A 16,185-nucleotide genomic window follows, 5' to 3' on the forward strand; every position below is an offset into this window, starting at 1 on the left:
ATTTAAAAAGGAAACAACTCTTAAATTTGACTTATACCAAAGGAAATGGAAATGGAAAGCATTTGTGTTTTTATGCTCTGTTTGCACTTCTCCAGAATCATAATCATTTACTTGGACAAGCGCAGATTAGACAAGTGGCACCTAATCAACAGTATCCATCGATGCAACCGACACAGGCACGTACAGGCAAATTTGCGTCGTTGATATATTCAGCATTTGGTGAAACCCGGTGATGACAGCCCATGCTTTTCTCTCTCTTCAGAACATTTCCCAGGGCTACACCACGTACGGCTCACACATGGGGATGCAGCCGCACCCCTCTCAGCCCGGAGGAATAGGTCCTGCCTCGTACGGCTTCCAGGGAGGACATCCTGGCACAAACCCAGCCATGGTGGACCCTCTTAGGCAAATGCAGCCGAGACCTAGCGGCTACGTGCATCAGCAGGCTCCTGGAGCATACGCACACACAGTGCCAAACACACAAAGGTCAGTCACAGACACAAGTGCTTGGGTTTTTCCTGTTAATTTGGTCATCTTTTTTTTTTTTGTCTTGTGCAATGTGTTTGTTTATGATTAGTCAAGTTTTAGTTAACTAAAAGTTATTGCACCTATAAACAAATCAATAGACAGTCAATTCTACCCTATGATTTATTTGACCTCATTTCGTTTCCTGATCATTTATTTCCTTTGCAAGTTAACATGTTATCACATTCAACCCCTTCTTTTTCATCAGAAGTATTATTTGCGATTTGAATTGTGTGAACGGAGTTCCTCTTGCTGTGTTGTAAGCCGGGCTTTCACTTTTGAATTCGCGATCTTGTCACATTTTACAAGAAAATATGTTTTGATGTCTGTTTTGCTTACATGCATCTAAATACCTTTCACTTTTTCAGACTAAAACAAAAGATGGATTCATTGTTATTCTTGATTAAGAAGCACAACAGTTAAATAAGATGCAATCAAACTTTTTTTTGTCCTTCATTAAATATGAATTTGTTTTACTCAAAATGCCTTCAATTGAGCTACCAAAGATGATCATATCCCATGCTATCTAATATATAGCATGTATTGCAACATTATTCACCATTAATTAGTTGCTTATTAACTTAAATATTGGCTTTTTAGTACTTATAAAGCACATATTAATGCCTTATTCTAGTATTTTTTAAGATCACTTATCCTTACCCTAAACCTAAATATAACTATATAGTAACTACCTTACTTTCATTAATTAATAAGCAGCAAATTAGGAGTTTGAGGACTCCTAGCAAATTGAATATGTGTTTCGTAAAGGTGCTATAAGTACACTTTGAATGTGCCAAATCATAAAATTACAGATATTTAGGAAACATGCTAAGTTCACACTTTTTTCTCCGAAAAACAAAACCAGAGCATGTTATTCTGCTTTGAAATGTGTGTTCAGTGTCACAATGTCTGTTTTTGTTTTGGTATGTGACTCCGCCCACTGACAGTTCACCCAATAGCATTATATCGCAGATTCTTAAAAAAAACTGTATGACCAGAGGAAGAAACAAGAATAAATCAACTCATTAGCTTACAATATAAAGCTTGTCTCCTTGCATTGTTGTATTGCACAACCCAGCTTTGAAGGAGTGTAAAACATTAGCTACGCTTTCACCATCTGTCTCAGGTTTTCCCATCAGTCCATGCAGCAGACTCCTATGATGCACAGCCACTTGGCAGCACAAGCCATGCACCCCAACATGAGGACCAATCAGATGATGGACCAGCAGCAGCAGCAACAACAACAACAACAACAGCAGCAGGCCCAGCAGCAACAGCAGCAGCTGATCAGACCGCATCCAGCTCTCAGAGTACGTAAAAAACACACACCCCAATGCATTGTGGGATACTGTGCATTTCACACAACGCCTACATTTCAACTATTCACCAAGCGCAACCTTCCGTTCCCTCTCGTGAAACCAACAAGTTGGGGCATTTACACCAGATGCGACTTGTGCAAATAAAGTTGGACGCTTGAACATTTTGAGTTTACTCACTACATTAGCGCGTGAAATTTTATTCATCCGCGTGTGAAACTCACTTAAAGACAGACGTGAATTCACATCATGGGAGGGGCTTCTGCCAGTTGAGTTGATGCAGCATTGTGATTTCAACCACCATTTATTCGGATAATTTCAAAAATATTACCATTATCGTGTCATGAAATGTAGTCTTAAAAGTATTTAAGTCGAGAATGTAATTGTTTTAAACTCAAATCTACTGTTTATTTATTTAAATTATTTTGTAATTCCTCAATTGTTGTTTCAGATTTTGCCTCAGCTTGCTACATTGTAATCATGTCACTACTAGAGCAAGCTCCTGATTGTTTAACGTTGCACGAATTTTCGTCAAATTTTAGATTTTTCAACTCAAAAAAACAGAAACGCTCAATTCACTTCGCGTCATTCGTGCGAATCGCACCGCAGGATGTCTATTCGTGTCTTTGCATTGACGTAACCATAAAACTGCAATTCATCAACTGGCCACTAGAGGCTGGCTCCAAAAGGGAGTCAATCCCATAGACTCCTCTTGTTAAAATGCCCTACTTTACAGCAGAAAAAAACAGCCTGTTTACAGCCTAGTACAAAAAATTATTTTGGTCTATATAGATAATTTGCCCTTCGTGACAACAGTGAGGGGGATGAATATTACCGTTAGGGTGTCATGAAATGTAATTTTAAAAGTATTTCAGTTGAGAATGTAGTTGTTTTAAACTCAAATATGTGGTTTATTTATAAAGACAGCGTCTATTTAAAAATGTGTATCGCCGATTTTGGAGATGATCAGCTCCGCGCGATCAGCGAGAGCTTAGTGATCATGTTACCGTCTTGGTTTGACACTGCAACTTCTGATGTCTCTTTTGGGGTTAAACATAAAATATAATTCCTCCATTGTTCATTTTTTGCCTCAGCTTGCTACCATCGTAATCATGTCACTACTAGAGCAAGCTCCTGATTGGTTAATGTGGCGCGAATTTTCACCAAAGTTCAGATTTTCCAACTTCATCGACTGGCCACTAGAGGCTGCCTCCTAAAGGGAGCGTGTTAAAATTCCCAAATTCACTGCAAACGTTTACAGCCTGATATAAAAATTATTTTGGTCTATATATTTGATTTTGCCCTTCGTGACAACTCTTTAGGGGGGTGAATATTTTTTATAACTCATCCTTTTAAAATTATATGAAGCCTTAAAGTTCTGCATAATTAAGGGCGTGGCCATTTGAGTGACAGGTGGATTGCCGCTGCTGTTGAGTTAGGTGGGCGTGGTTTCAGCAACCAGCTCTTTGCCCATTTTCGATAACCCGGGAGTGACGCTTGGTGACGTGCTGCCAAGTTGGCGACGCCCACTTTTACCTTAAAGCACTTGTCGGAAACCAATGGGGTGACGTCACGGACACTCCGTCCAAATTGATTCACCTATAAAGTGATGGTGTCTGTGTGTTTGTCTTACAGCAGCAGCAGGTGCAGCAACAAGTGCAACAGCAACAGCAGGTTCAGCCGCAGCAGGTGCCGCAGCAGCAGGTTCAACAGCAGCCGGTGGCAGCCCCCCAGACTCCCACCCAGACCCTGGGAATGCAACCCATGGTGAGACCCCAAACCACCTACACATCTTTCAATCATGTACTTTTAAAATGCATCATGCACTGACACACAAAGCGGTGGGAAATCAGTCAGATACACATTTATTAAAACAGTTCTCCACTTTTTTTGATTATTCTGACTGTGTTTTCTCTCAGTTCCCACGCCAAAGCATGCAGCAAGGCATGCAGCAGACCCAGCAGCAGCAGCAGACCGCAGCGCTGGTCAGACAGCTCCAGCAGCAGCTCTCAAGTATGCTTCAACCTTATATCACTCTGTTTCTAACAGCCACGATGCACTACTGTGTTTTTGCATGAAATACATTGCCCTCAAAACATCTTCAAATGGAGCAATATCAACATAAATCCTTATTTCCTGTAGGGCTGCCCCCCTTAGTAGTCAAATAAACAGTAGTTGACCAAAATTAGTCTGTAAAACTGTCCAGACAGATCGTTAACAGCTGAGCTAATTAATGTATATCAAGGAAATCCAAACATTCAATCATTCATCGACCTTAAATCTGAAAGTGAAACATAAACGGGTGGGAAGTATGACCATAATTCGGTTTCATGGTATGACTATATATGCTATATATTTCAGGATACAGTTATTCATATGTCATTATTAGTAAGGGATTGATATAAAACATTTACTAAAAACTTCAGAAATGAGAAGTACGACACCCTGTTTGATTTTTCGTAACTTGACGCCCTTGTATTTTTTAAACGGTGTATTCTAAATTCACGCATTTGTTTTTGTTTTCATTCTCAGTGCTGTTCTTTATCAAAATGCAACGTCAGCGATATTTTAAATATACCGTTTTTCTTTCCTTAGGTACTCAACCTGGCCAGAACACCAACTCCTATTTCTAAAAGAGCGTCCGAATGCATTTCATCAGTGGTGTAAAGAATAGTTTTAGCGGATTTTCTGCTTCACGCAGCTTTCTGAAAGAAGCGGATCCCAAAAGTAGAGTCAAACATTGTTTTCAGAGGCGAACCACGGAAGAGTTTATGTATAAAGAAGTACAGGAAATTATGAGAGTATTGCGACTTATTTTATTTCAATTTGTACAATTTCAGTTTCGTGTATTTCTCATTAAAAAAAAAAAAAACATGTCTGTTTTTATGCCTTGTTGTATATTTGTATAAAGTGTCACTGAACCCCAACACCATCCATCACTATCTTTTATTAAATCATATTCATATATCTATTCCCTAAGATTTTCCTTCGTCCTGTGTTGTTTCCATTTTGGGAGTCGTCTTCTTTTTCACCGGGCTCCTCTCTAGACGACTAAACAACACTCCCAAATCAGGACCCAGCGCTCTTCCTTCCAGCCCACAGTCTCCTCCTTCATATCTCTTCAGGAAGTTAAGACAATCCCAGCTCCTCTCTTCAAACGCGACTCCCAACCTAGATAATATTTTATCGGCAAGCCCTGGCACCACAGGTTGCAGGAGTATCCCATACACCCTGAGGCACTCTAAAGACACGTGAAGGATGGTGTCAAGCCATTCCCGGTCTTCCCTCCGGTCCAGCTTCCACGGAGCGTGTCTTTGGACGAAGCCGTTCGTGAGCCGCACGCATGCACTAATGGCCTCCAGTGCTTTATAGATGTTTAGATTCTCAAAGTGCTGCTCTATTAAACCTGGAAGCGTTGAAACGGCCTCCACCATTCTGTAATCCTCCGAAACGGCTTTTCCACAAAGCTGTTCCTTTGGGAAGCAAGCGTGGGAGAAGCGAGGATACACCTGTGAGGGGTTGAGCGAGGGTGCGGTGCAACGGTTTAATAGTCCTCCTAACGCATCCGCTAACTCGCTGTTGCACATCTTCACCACTTTATCGTCGTAATAGTCACAGTCCGAATCCGGAACGCCTTGCCTGAGAAGAAAGTATCTCAAAGCATCCACACCGAACTTCTCGACGGCGTCCGACGGGTTGATCACGTTTCCGAGACTCTTGGACATCTTCCGTCCCTCCACCGTCCAGTGCGAGTGAACGTATATCGTCTGAGGAAGAGGCAAGCCCGCGGCCATGAGGAACGCCGGCCAGTAAACCGCGTGGAACTTGAGGATGTCTTTTCCCACGACGTGACGCACCGCCGTCCACCAGTGAGCGTGACTCTCGGGGTACCCCACCACCGTCAGGTAGTTCACCAGAGCGTCCAGCCACACGTAGATGGTTTGTTCGGGATCTCCCGGGACTGGGATTCCCCACCGGAGCCGGCTCTTCTGTCGGGACACTGACAGATCTGGGATATCGTCCTCCAGCCACTGGAGAACCAAGTCCTGAAACTTCACCGGCTGGATCACCTTCGGGTTCGATCGAAGCCAGCGAAGCAACTCGGTGCGAAACTCTGATAGACGAAACATGTAATTGTCCTCCTTCATCCACTCCACCTGTCAGAGAGATGAATTTATCTTCCATGATTTGTTCTTGCATATCAATATAAATCACACATCAGTCAACCAGATGCCATGGACCCCAAATATAAGCATCCTCATGCAAGGGACCCATATTATAAAATGTAAAAGGCAACTAACTACACACTTCAACATTACATGTTAGTTGTACTTTAAATAAAGAATATACTAGATAATATACCAATGTAAAAAATGATTTGATGAAATGATTACAGGTTTTTTTTACTCTCGTTAGGACTGTAATATTAGTGGCAAGTAAATGTATTGTAATTTAATAATTTATTTTTAATATAATTTGTTTATTTGTATTATTTAGTCTCCTTAAGAAAAAATATAGTTCGTTCTTAATTTATTTGAATCATCTTTGGTTGTTTACTGATATATTTAGTCTACTTATATTTTTTTTTATCTAATTTTTAAGTTACCATATGCATATTTTTTGTACCTAATGTCAATCTATATATATATAGTTTATAATTTTTAGTTTACTTCTATTCAAATAATTTATTTTAATAATTATTTATATATTTTAGTTTCTTTTTTTATTTTAAATATTTTAAAATGTAAGTGTACTTATTTAAATCTAATTTTAGTTTATTTGTATTTAGTCTCCTTTAATCAAAAAACAAAGATTTATTTTTATTTTAATCATCTTTGGTTGTTTACTGATATACTTTAGTCACTTTTTCTCATTTTTATTTAACTTCTATTTTGATCTAAGCACTTTACAAATGATTTATTTTAATAATTATATATATATATATATTTTTGGTTTCATTTTTTTTTTTTTTTTTTTTACTTATTTTAATCAATTTTATTGGTCACTTAATTATATAATTTTTTTCTAGTTTTTTGTTTACTTCTAGATTTAAGCTTTTCATGAATCAAATTTTTATTTGATAATTATTTTTATTCTAATTTAAATCTTACCTTGTGTCCGCTCTCGCTGGAGACTTTAACCATTCGTCCCTCTGCGTCTGTGCTGTCCGTGACCTGAGCTGCTGTGAGAAAACTCTCATCTGGAGTGGAGTACCAGCCTTCATACGTGCCTTTATAGAGGAAGCCCTGGCTGTGGAGGACCGTCCAGAAGTCTTCGACGGCCCGTCTGTGCCTCTGCTCTGTTGTTCGGATGTAGTCAGTGTATGAAATGCCACATCTTTGGAAAACATGCTTGAAATTCTCTGATATCTCGGTGCAGAAGCTCAGAGGCTCTTTCCCAGCATTACTAGCTGCCTGCTGGATCTTGAGACCATGTTCATCTGTACCTGCAGATACATACAAACTCGTATAACACTGATCTAAGGTTACTATTATATTATAAGAGTATCAAACATACCTGTTGCAAATCTGGAGGTGTATCCCTTTAAGAGTTTGTATCTGTGCAGGCAGTCCGCAGTGACCGCGGAGTGCACGTGACCGATGTGCGGAGGCGCGTTCACGTAGAAGACGGGAGTCGTGATGTAATATGGTTTCGAGGATTGCGAAGCCCGACGGTGAAGGAAGCTGTAGACGCGCGGAAGACTTCCGCGGAGAGCGTGACTGGATAAACTTACCGTTGCTCTGAAACGAGTGAAAATAAGAAACCGAGAGCTCATCACGAGACCGGTGCTGCCAGACGCGAGAGAGGAACATCCGGGTCACGCTTAAAAACAAAAGGTCCAACAAATAGTCCGTACTTTGAGATGAATTTCTCACGCGCTTTCGGTTTTAGTTTCGTCAGAGCCTGTACATTACTCATTCTCTGGTTTCCTGTAAAATACACTAATATATATATATATATATATATATATATATATATATATATATATATATATATATATATATATATATATACACTTTTTTACATTTAATATTTAAACATACATTTTATGCATAATATATTTACATTGACATAATAGTTAATAGCCGCTCGTAATCACTACAAAATATACATTTAATGTTTTTGAATTATGAAAAATATTTAAGATGCCTTATGACAACAAACTGTTAGAAGAAAGGGATAAATGGGGTTCTATATAGAACCATAGGGTTCTTCACTCAACTCCAAAGAACCTTTTATGCTAAAAAGGTTCTATAATGACAAGAAAGAACTCTTTTGGCACAAAGGGTTCATATCTTAAATTTTGTGATCATTCACATGCATTCATAAATGCATTTGAATACACCAAATAATGCAGTGAAAGAAGGCACTCAAAATGCACACGTGCACTAGTATGACTTCATCATGTAACTTTACATTAGCCTAGATGCATGTGCTTTTTAGGCATGATTTAATAATAATAATAATAATAATCATTAAATAAAAGTTCACATCTAAACAAGCGTGGAAAACGTAATTATAACTAGCCACTAAATTAGTTAAAAATGCGTATCCATATACAGCTATGATTCGCGAACCCCAAACTTACTCAAATGATTCGCGAAACCGCTACGAACTCCCGAACTGCCTTAAATTATTCGCGAACCCCAAATTGACTCAAATGATTCGCGATCCCGCTACGAACTCCAGAACTGCTTCAAATGATTTGCGATCCCCAAATTGACTCAAATGATTCGAGATCCCGCTACGAACTCCCGAACTGATTCAAATGATTCGCGATCCTCAAACAGACTCAAATGATTCGCGATCCCGCTACAAACTCCCGATCTGACTTAAATGATTCGCGATCCCCAAACTGACTCAAATGATTCGCGATCCCGCTACGAACTCCCGAACTGCTTCAAATGATTCGCTATCCCCAAATTGACTCAAATGATTCGCGATCCCGCTACGAACTCCGGAACTTATTCAAATAATTCGCGATCCCCAAATTGACTCAAATAATTCGCGATCCCGCTACGAACTCCCGAACTTATTCAAATGATTCGCGATCCCCAAATTGACTCAAATGATTCGCGATCCCGCTCCGAACTCCCGAACTGACTCAAATGATTCGTGAACCCGCTACGAACTCCCCGACTCAAATGATTTTTTTTATTTATTTATTTTTTTTTTTTATTAAACAATACAAACATACATTACACTTAAAATAATAAAGACAAAAAACAAAAACAACAATACACAAAGATTTGTTTGTTATGCCAGGGTAACAACAAGAAAAACGAGGTAATAAAACTACATCTTAAGAGGACACAAAGGACGAATATAAAGAGACTGTTTTCATAGCTTTCAAATTAACAGAACTTCGGATAGTTTCCACATACTTGTCTAAGTCCAATTTGAATAAAGAAAAAAGAGGTTTAGAGCCGGTAAACTTTTGTTTATGAATGTGAAATTTAGCTAACAGGAAACAAATTAATTATGTAATATTTTCCAGTATTCTCTTTTGAGTAGTCAAACAATCCAAAGAAAGCATCATGAAAGCAAAAAGAGAAGTCACTTACAAAATTACACTGAATAAATGCCAAAAAGTCTGACCAAAATTTTTCAGTGTAGGAGCATTGCCAAAATAAATGAATAAAGTCTTCTTCAGAAGAATGACAAAAACAGCAACTCACGTCAATATCTAACTTATATTTCCTAAGAAAGGCTTTAGTTGGGTAACATTTGTGAATTAACTTAAATGTTATTTCTTTTACTTTATTGGTAAGCAGATATCTATGAGGCAAGGTCCATACTTTCTCCCAAGGTATATTCTCCACAATGCCATTCCAATAAGGTATTATGTAAGGAATTGTTATTATCTCTCTCTGAAAAAGAGCTCTAATTTTATAGTTATTTTTTTGTTGATCTGCAGAAAAGCAAACATTTCCGATCATTGTGTCAGTTAAATTCAGAGTGTAAGTACATGGCCATGGAAAAGTAGTACCTTGGAACAGAAAAGACACACCAGATGGAATGGCATTGAAAACAACAGCCCGACTCAAATGATTTGCGATCCCAATACACATAACGCTATAAAAGTGTGCACATCGAGAGAAATAAACAGCAGATGTTCATGTTAACAACTTCTTTAACTTGAGCAAACGCTGCTAATACACATACATTTGTTAATAAAGTAAATAAAACAAAACATGAATGTTTTAATGCTACTGAATAAAAATAAAGGATCCACTCGAAAGTCTCTGCTCATCATGACAGGACCTGGATCAGTGAGCTGCGTTTCGGGCCGTTGCAGCGTTGCAAATAAATTAATAGATATGACCATGGAAAATATGTATTGCAAAATCACTGTTTCATTTGTTTTGCAATTCTTAATTTTTGTTTGAAAAAAGCAAATGTATTCTCCTCAATACTTTAAATAAAATGTTTTACATTTGTTTTTGTTTTTATTGTTTTTGTATATTTTAAACAAGGTAAATCTTTCTGATTTATTAAAATAAAAAGTCACATACATGGATTTTTCTGGGCTAAGCCCCGGATCTCCACTCACCCTAGAACCACCCCTGCCTTCACTACCCAAGAATTTGATTCTGTTTTAATTCTGATCTAGTTTAATGATTATTATATTATAATATATTATATTATTGCGCATTATACAGTAGTATTTGAAGTGGATAAAAAAAAAGTTTAATCAAAGTTGCCCTAAAACTAAAACAAAATGCGTTCTTGTCTTAAGACAACCTTGATGAACTTTTTGAGCCACTTTAATTGTTAACTACTAATCTAATTTTTATTAGCAATTTGAAACATTGGCTTTAAAAAAAAATCATTTTTGAGTTCAGAAATTAATGTTTGCCTCATGCCTTGTTTTAATCTCCAGTGGCCGTAAAATTCATAGACAGTAAGAGAAGGTCAAATTCAAAGAGATTCAGAGTGGAAGTTTTGTGTTGGACCTTTTAGCTCCGTCTTGAACCGGAAACGGTCCTGTTGTCTGTCTCTCGATTGGCGTTTTATTATCCGCAGCCTCATTCCTCCCTGAAGTTAGAGTGGAATAATGAATTAAACTCTTATTTACTCTTTCACATTCTACAGATCGACCGTCTATTCCCCTTTGGGCTCGGGCTGCTAGTGTTCGCGGATCTCTCTGTTGTTGACATGTCAGTGGTGGGCTTTGACGTGGGCTTTTTGAGCTGCTATGTAGCGGTCGCTCGAGGCGGAGGAATCGAGACCGCGGATAATGAGTACAGCGACCGCGCCACACCGTGAGTCCTCCGCGTGCACGGCTCTGAGCGAGTACTGACTGTATACATCCGCCATCTACTCGAATAATATAGTGCTACAGGAAAACACACTGTCTGAAATCAGGCTTTAAGAAACCGATAGTTAACACACCAACACTGAGCCATTATTTATTTATTTTAATTTGATTTTATATATTGGAATACTCCGACTTAAATCTTGTGCTTTATTTAGATACAATTTATTACTATTAATATTATTTGTAAAAAGTGTAAATGTTCCACTTGGTAGGATTTTATAATTATCTGTTTATATAAACACACACTAGTTTTCAAAAGGTTTATTTTCTTTCTTTTTTCTTGGAGCCTGTGATACTTTTTTCGGGATTCTTTGATGAATAAAGTTAAAAGAACAGCATTTTAACAATTTAAGTTTTAATTATTACTTTCATCAATTTAACACTTTGTCCTCCTTGCTGAATAAAAGCATTAATCTCTTTTTTAAAAAAACGTTTTATTTTTTAATAAATGCTGTTCTTTTTAACCTTTTATTCATCAAAGAATCCTGAAAAAAAAATGAAGCGAAATAAATCATCGTATTATAATGATTTCTGAAGGATCATGTGACACTGAAGACTGAAGTAATGATGCTGAAAAAATACAGCTTTAAATACAGATATAAATTATATTTAAAAGTATATTGAAATAAAAAACTTTATATTAATTTGCAATAACATTTCACAATATAACTGTATTTTTGATCAAATAAATTCATCCTTGATGAGCAGAAGAGACTTCTTTAAAACACACTTCAAATCTTAATGAACCCAAACTTTTGAATATCAGTGTGTTTATATATAATGTGTGTGCATGCATGTATGCTCTATTAATTATTGATTATACCTGTACAGTTATTTGTCATAATGTTTTTACATCTGTGTTTGTTGTTTCAGATCATGTGTGTCTTTTGGGCCACGAAATCGCTCTATTGGAGCGGCAGCTAAAAGCCAGGTATGTGATGTGTAGACGACAGATCCTGGTTTAATGCGGTGTTCACGCATGATCTTACTCATGTTTTCTTTGTCTCAACTGAAACACAGGTGGTCACCAATTGCAAAAACACTGTCCAAGGATTCAAGCGTTTCCACGGCCGGGCGTTCTCCGATCCGTTTGTCCAGAACCTAAAGTCCAGTCTGGTTTATGAGCTGTCACAGATGCCTTCGGGAACGACGGGAATAAAGGTGAGGAGCTCAAAGTGAGGCGTCCAGAAGAAACGCGCCGTGAGCTTTGTTCAGAGGCAGCAGATTTAGTTTCAGTTCTGTTGTTCGGTAAATGTGAGAGCGGATGTGAGCTGTGTGTGTGTTGGATGTTGCAGGTGATGTACCTGGAGGAGGAGAAGGTGTTCAGCATTGAACAGATCACTGCGATGCTCCTCACCAAACTCAAGGAGACCGCTGAGAGCGCCCTCAGGAAGCCCGTCGCTGATTGTGTCATCTCTGTGAGTGTAAACATGATCATCCCTGATGATGTTGCATGTGTTCGCTGGGAGCTGAACTCTTCAGGAGACTCGTGCATCAGCACTTAATTCGTTCGGTTCTGCATCAAGTACATCAAGTACATAAACACCATACATCTATCATCACATGATACTAATATTACACTAAACACTGCTTCGGTTTGTGATCAGTGATTAGCACACAGATATGATATGTTGTAAAAATGGAAATTATTTTATATCCTTCATAAGGATTCGAAGGAGACGCGTGCTATAGTAAACATTTCAAAATAAGTATTTTGGGCTTGTTTATAAATAAGTCACGTAGAATGTAAATTTTTTTTCCTCTGGTTATTATTTGCTTCTGTTCAAAAAGCTCTGTGATGGGAAGGAAAGACAAAGAACATTATACCGTATTTTCCGGACTATAAGTCGCACTTTTTTTTTAATATTTTGGCTGGTCCTGCAACTTATAGTCAGGTGCGACTTATTTATCAAAATTAATTTGACATGAACCAAGAGAAATGAACCAATAGAAAACATTACCATCTCCAGCCGCTAGAGGGCGCTCTATGCTGCTCAGTGCTCCTGTAGTCTACACTGAGCAGCATAGAGCGCCCTCTCGCGGCTGGAGACGGTAATGTTTTGAGCTGAAACAACGAATCGATTTAATCGATTAAAATCGATTATTAAAATAGTTGTCAACTAATTTAGTAATCGATTCGTCGCTAAATAAATTTAATTTGCCATAAGCGGCTCATTTCGTGCATATTTCAAATCTGCGGTGACCAAAGTGTGGCAGTAATGAGCCACCGGAGGTTTTACTCAGCCAGTACAGCAGGTGAAGTAGCGAATAGCCAATAGCTGGCCTCGTTTTATGTCACGTGCTTCCCGAACAGCGTCTCTGCAGCATTCAGCGGGAAGTGGGAGTACTTTACTTTGAGCCTTCAAAATGAAGAGTAACCTGTAAACTCTGCACTACTGAACTGTTTAAGGGGCCGTTCACATATCGTGTCTTTTGCGTGCTCAAGTTTGTTATTTCCTATGTAGGCGCGCAGTATGCACTCTCATAATGGAAGCGACGCGGTCGCGACACGCACGCGGTGCGATGCGCCCGTTTTTCCAGGCGCGTCCACACCGCATCCATTTATCCTTTGCTGAAATTTCCGGGTCTTCATGGAGAGGGCACGTCATGGAGAGAGCACGTCATGGAGAGAGCACGTCATGGTTGCTTAGCAAAGGCAGACGCCTCAGGGGCGCTTCTGCCCGAGCGCTTTGGAAAGAAGGAGAAAGCGGCGCGACTAGCGTTTTCCACGCGTTTTTAGGTGCGATATGTGAACGGCCCCTAAGAATTTTATTTGTGCAGATTCTCCAGTACAAGGTTGTTTGCAAATGTTTAGTCGTAAAAGCTGATAACATTGCTTTTTAACAGTTAACATTTAAAGCTTTACAAACATGTTATGTGATCAGTTTGTCGTTTACCAGTTCATAATTCAGACTTGCAGCCTAATTATGACTGAATGAGAGAGGTAAATGTTTGAGTATATTTAAAATGCACTTCTTTTCTAAGTATTCACTGCTCTTTTTCACACAGCAGGTTTTTTGTGTGTGTCCCAATTTTTTTTTTCTGGACAACCTTCTGATGGATTTTACTTTAAATTTTGAGTTCCATTCAGGTTTCATGCCATTGGCACTTTTTTTTCGAAGGATTGTTTACAATTTCACAGCATAAGCTATAAAGCTTTTTCCCAGTAAATAATAAAATACAATGCACTGCAATTTTATTCTTTTTTATCCTTATACTTCGTGAAAATATGTTCTCAAAGATTCCTTAAGCTTTGTTTGGGATGTTAAACTACTTTAGGAGCTCTAAGGACTGCCATGGTGAAAACAATATTTGAAATCTCCTTGTGAATTTTGCTAGAGTATGGGTCAGTGTTTTGATTGCAGAAGAGTTCGACAAAGGATTACTAACATAATAAAACAACTCCAGGTATATTTTTGATGAGGATATGACAATGCAAAATGGTTAAAATCTCTTAAAAATCTATGCTGAATGATAAAGACCCTTTATTAATAATTTACTTGGGGAAAAAATGGAAAAAAACGAAAATATAAGTACATAAACCGATTAATCGATTAATCGTAAAAATAATCGACAGATTAATCGATTATCAAAATAATCGTTAGTTGCAGCCCTAGTAATGTTTTCTCTTGGTTCTTGGTTCTAAATAAATGCAATATATATATGTATGTATGTATGTATGTATGTATACATCAGGGTTATCATAGTTAATGAAAACAATTTAAAATAATGAAATAAAGATTAATGTAAACGGAAATTAAATTAATATAAACTCATATTTTCATTTAGTTTCACCTGATACGCTGAACTAAAACATTTTCTTTTTTACAAGTCTAAAAACAACTAAATCCAATAAAAATGAAAAAACAGGACAAAAGTACTAAAATGAAAGCAGAAAATATAAAATTTCTAAAATTCTAAATATTAATATATATTTTTTTTTACTAAAATGCATAACACTCGTATGACAAAATCTGTGTGCACACTATGTGTGTGTGTGTGTGTGTGTGTGTGTGTGTGTGTGTGTGTGTGTGTGTGTGTGTATATATATATATATATATATATATATATATATATATATATATATATATATATATATATATATATATATATATATATATAAACGAGTTGTTTTTCTACATTTTTCTATTATTATTTCTTTACATTATTTCATTGCACCCCAAAAGTTTCTAAACGCACTCCTACATTTTCTCATCTTAGGACCACATGTGCTCTTTAGTAAAAAAGTAAGCATCAAGCCCTGCATTTGAACGTTTCCCCCTCAGCTGTGAATGAGTAACTGGACACAGAAGTCCACCGTAGATTCTCTGAATACTCTGAAATCAGTGTCTTAAGCAAATGCTGTTTTCAATCCCAAGGTGCCCTGCTTCTACACCGATGCTGAGAGGAGATCTGTCATCGATGCGGCTCAGATCGCAGGACTCAACTGTCTGAGGCTCATGAATGAAACCACCGCAGGTGAACAGTAACACCGTTTCAGTATTAACACGTCCACTTTCCATCCTCGAGTGACATCCGTGTTGTTGTTGTTGCATGCAGTGGCTCTGGCGTACGGGATCTACAAACAGGATCTTCCTGCCCCTGAAGAAAAGCCAAGGATAGTGGTGTTTGTGGATATCGGCCATTCGAGCTACCAGGTGTCTGTGTGTGCCTTTAATAAAGGCAAGCTCAAGGTGTGTGCCGATGACATTTATTCCTCTTAAATGCATTCTTAACAGTTATGTGGAAATATAAACAAATCGCTTTTTCCACCCACACAGATTCTTGCTACGGCCTTTGACCCTGAAATGGGAGGAAAAGACTTCGACGAGCGGCTGGTCAGACATTTTTGTGAGGAGTTTGCGGTCAAGTACAAGCTGGATGTGAAGTCCAAGCCCCGAGCGTTGGTCCGACTCTATCAGGAGTGTGAGAAGCTGAAGAAGCTGATGAGCGCCAACTCCTCAGACCTGCCCCTGAACATCGAGTGCTTCATGAATGATATCGACGTCTCAAGCAAACTCA

At 38.1% G+C, this 16,185-nt stretch overlaps 3 protein-coding genes across 5 annotated transcripts in view; 2 read left to right on the forward strand and 1 right to left on the reverse strand.

Moving 5' to 3' along the window:
• LOC113078130 (mediator of RNA polymerase II transcription subunit 12-like) overlaps nt 1-4,722 on the forward strand; it is a 31,105-nt gene extending 26,383 nt beyond the window's left edge. For all 3 annotated transcript variants that reach the window (XM_026250439.1, XM_026250440.1, XM_026250441.1), the window contains exons 39-44: nt 96-176; nt 263-486; nt 1,652-1,835; nt 3,477-3,608; nt 3,761-3,854; nt 4,437-4,722. In XM_026250439.1, the coding sequence (XP_026106224.1) occupies nt 96-176; nt 263-486; nt 1,652-1,835; nt 3,477-3,608; nt 3,761-3,854; nt 4,437-4,474 (753 nt within the window). In that variant the 3' untranslated portion in view covers nt 4,475-4,722. The remainder of the gene's footprint in view (nt 1-95; nt 177-262; nt 487-1,651; nt 1,836-3,476; nt 3,609-3,760; nt 3,855-4,436) is intronic.
• On the reverse strand, nt 4,643-7,680 carry LOC113078131 (methionine--tRNA ligase, mitochondrial-like). The gene is made up of 3 exons (XM_026250442.1): nt 7,359-7,680; nt 6,953-7,287; nt 4,643-5,998 (listed from the first exon to the last, which is right to left on the reverse strand). The coding sequence occupies exons 1-3, from the start codon at nt 7,615-7,617 to the stop codon at nt 4,817-4,819; spliced, it is 1,776 nt and encodes a 591-aa protein (XP_026106227.1). The 5' UTR covers nt 7,618-7,680; the 3' UTR covers nt 4,643-4,816.
• A 3,139-nt stretch (nt 7,681-10,819) lies between these two features.
• LOC113078126 (heat shock 70 kDa protein 4-like) overlaps nt 10,820-16,185 on the forward strand; it is a 13,599-nt gene continuing 8,233 nt past the window's right edge. The window contains exons 1-7 of the mRNA XM_026250436.1: nt 10,820-11,107; nt 12,037-12,094; nt 12,184-12,324; nt 12,459-12,581; nt 15,543-15,642; nt 15,724-15,857; nt 15,945-16,185. The exon at nt 15,945-16,185 is cut by the window's right edge and continues 4 nt beyond it. Of these exons, the coding sequence (XP_026106221.1) occupies nt 11,001-11,107; nt 12,037-12,094; nt 12,184-12,324; nt 12,459-12,581; nt 15,543-15,642; nt 15,724-15,857; nt 15,945-16,185 (904 nt within the window). The 5' untranslated portion in view covers nt 10,820-11,000. The remainder of the gene's footprint in view (nt 11,108-12,036; nt 12,095-12,183; nt 12,325-12,458; nt 12,582-15,542; nt 15,643-15,723; nt 15,858-15,944) is intronic.

The sequence above is a fragment of the Carassius auratus genome, unplaced genomic scaffold, assembly GCF_003368295.1.
Source record: "Carassius auratus strain Wakin unplaced genomic scaffold, ASM336829v1 scaf_tig00024341, whole genome shotgun sequence".
Classification (NCBI taxonomy): Eukaryota; Metazoa; Chordata; class Actinopteri; order Cypriniformes; family Cyprinidae; genus Carassius; species Carassius auratus.

Bases quoted from the DNA above. Each gene is read 5' to 3' on its own strand.
- LOC113078131 (XM_026250442.1), bottom strand. From the start codon at position 7,617: ATGAGCTCTCGGTTTCTTATTTTCACTCGTTTCAGAGCAACGGTAAGT. The intron at 7,288-7,358 runs GTATGTTTGATA...ATGTATCTGCAG, and splicing joins CACCTCCAGATTTGCAACAG to GTACAGATGAACATGGTCTC. The intron at 5,999-6,952 runs GTAAGATTTAAA...TCTCTCTGACAG, and splicing joins CCAGCGAGAGCGGACACAAG to GTGGAGTGGATGAAGGAGGA.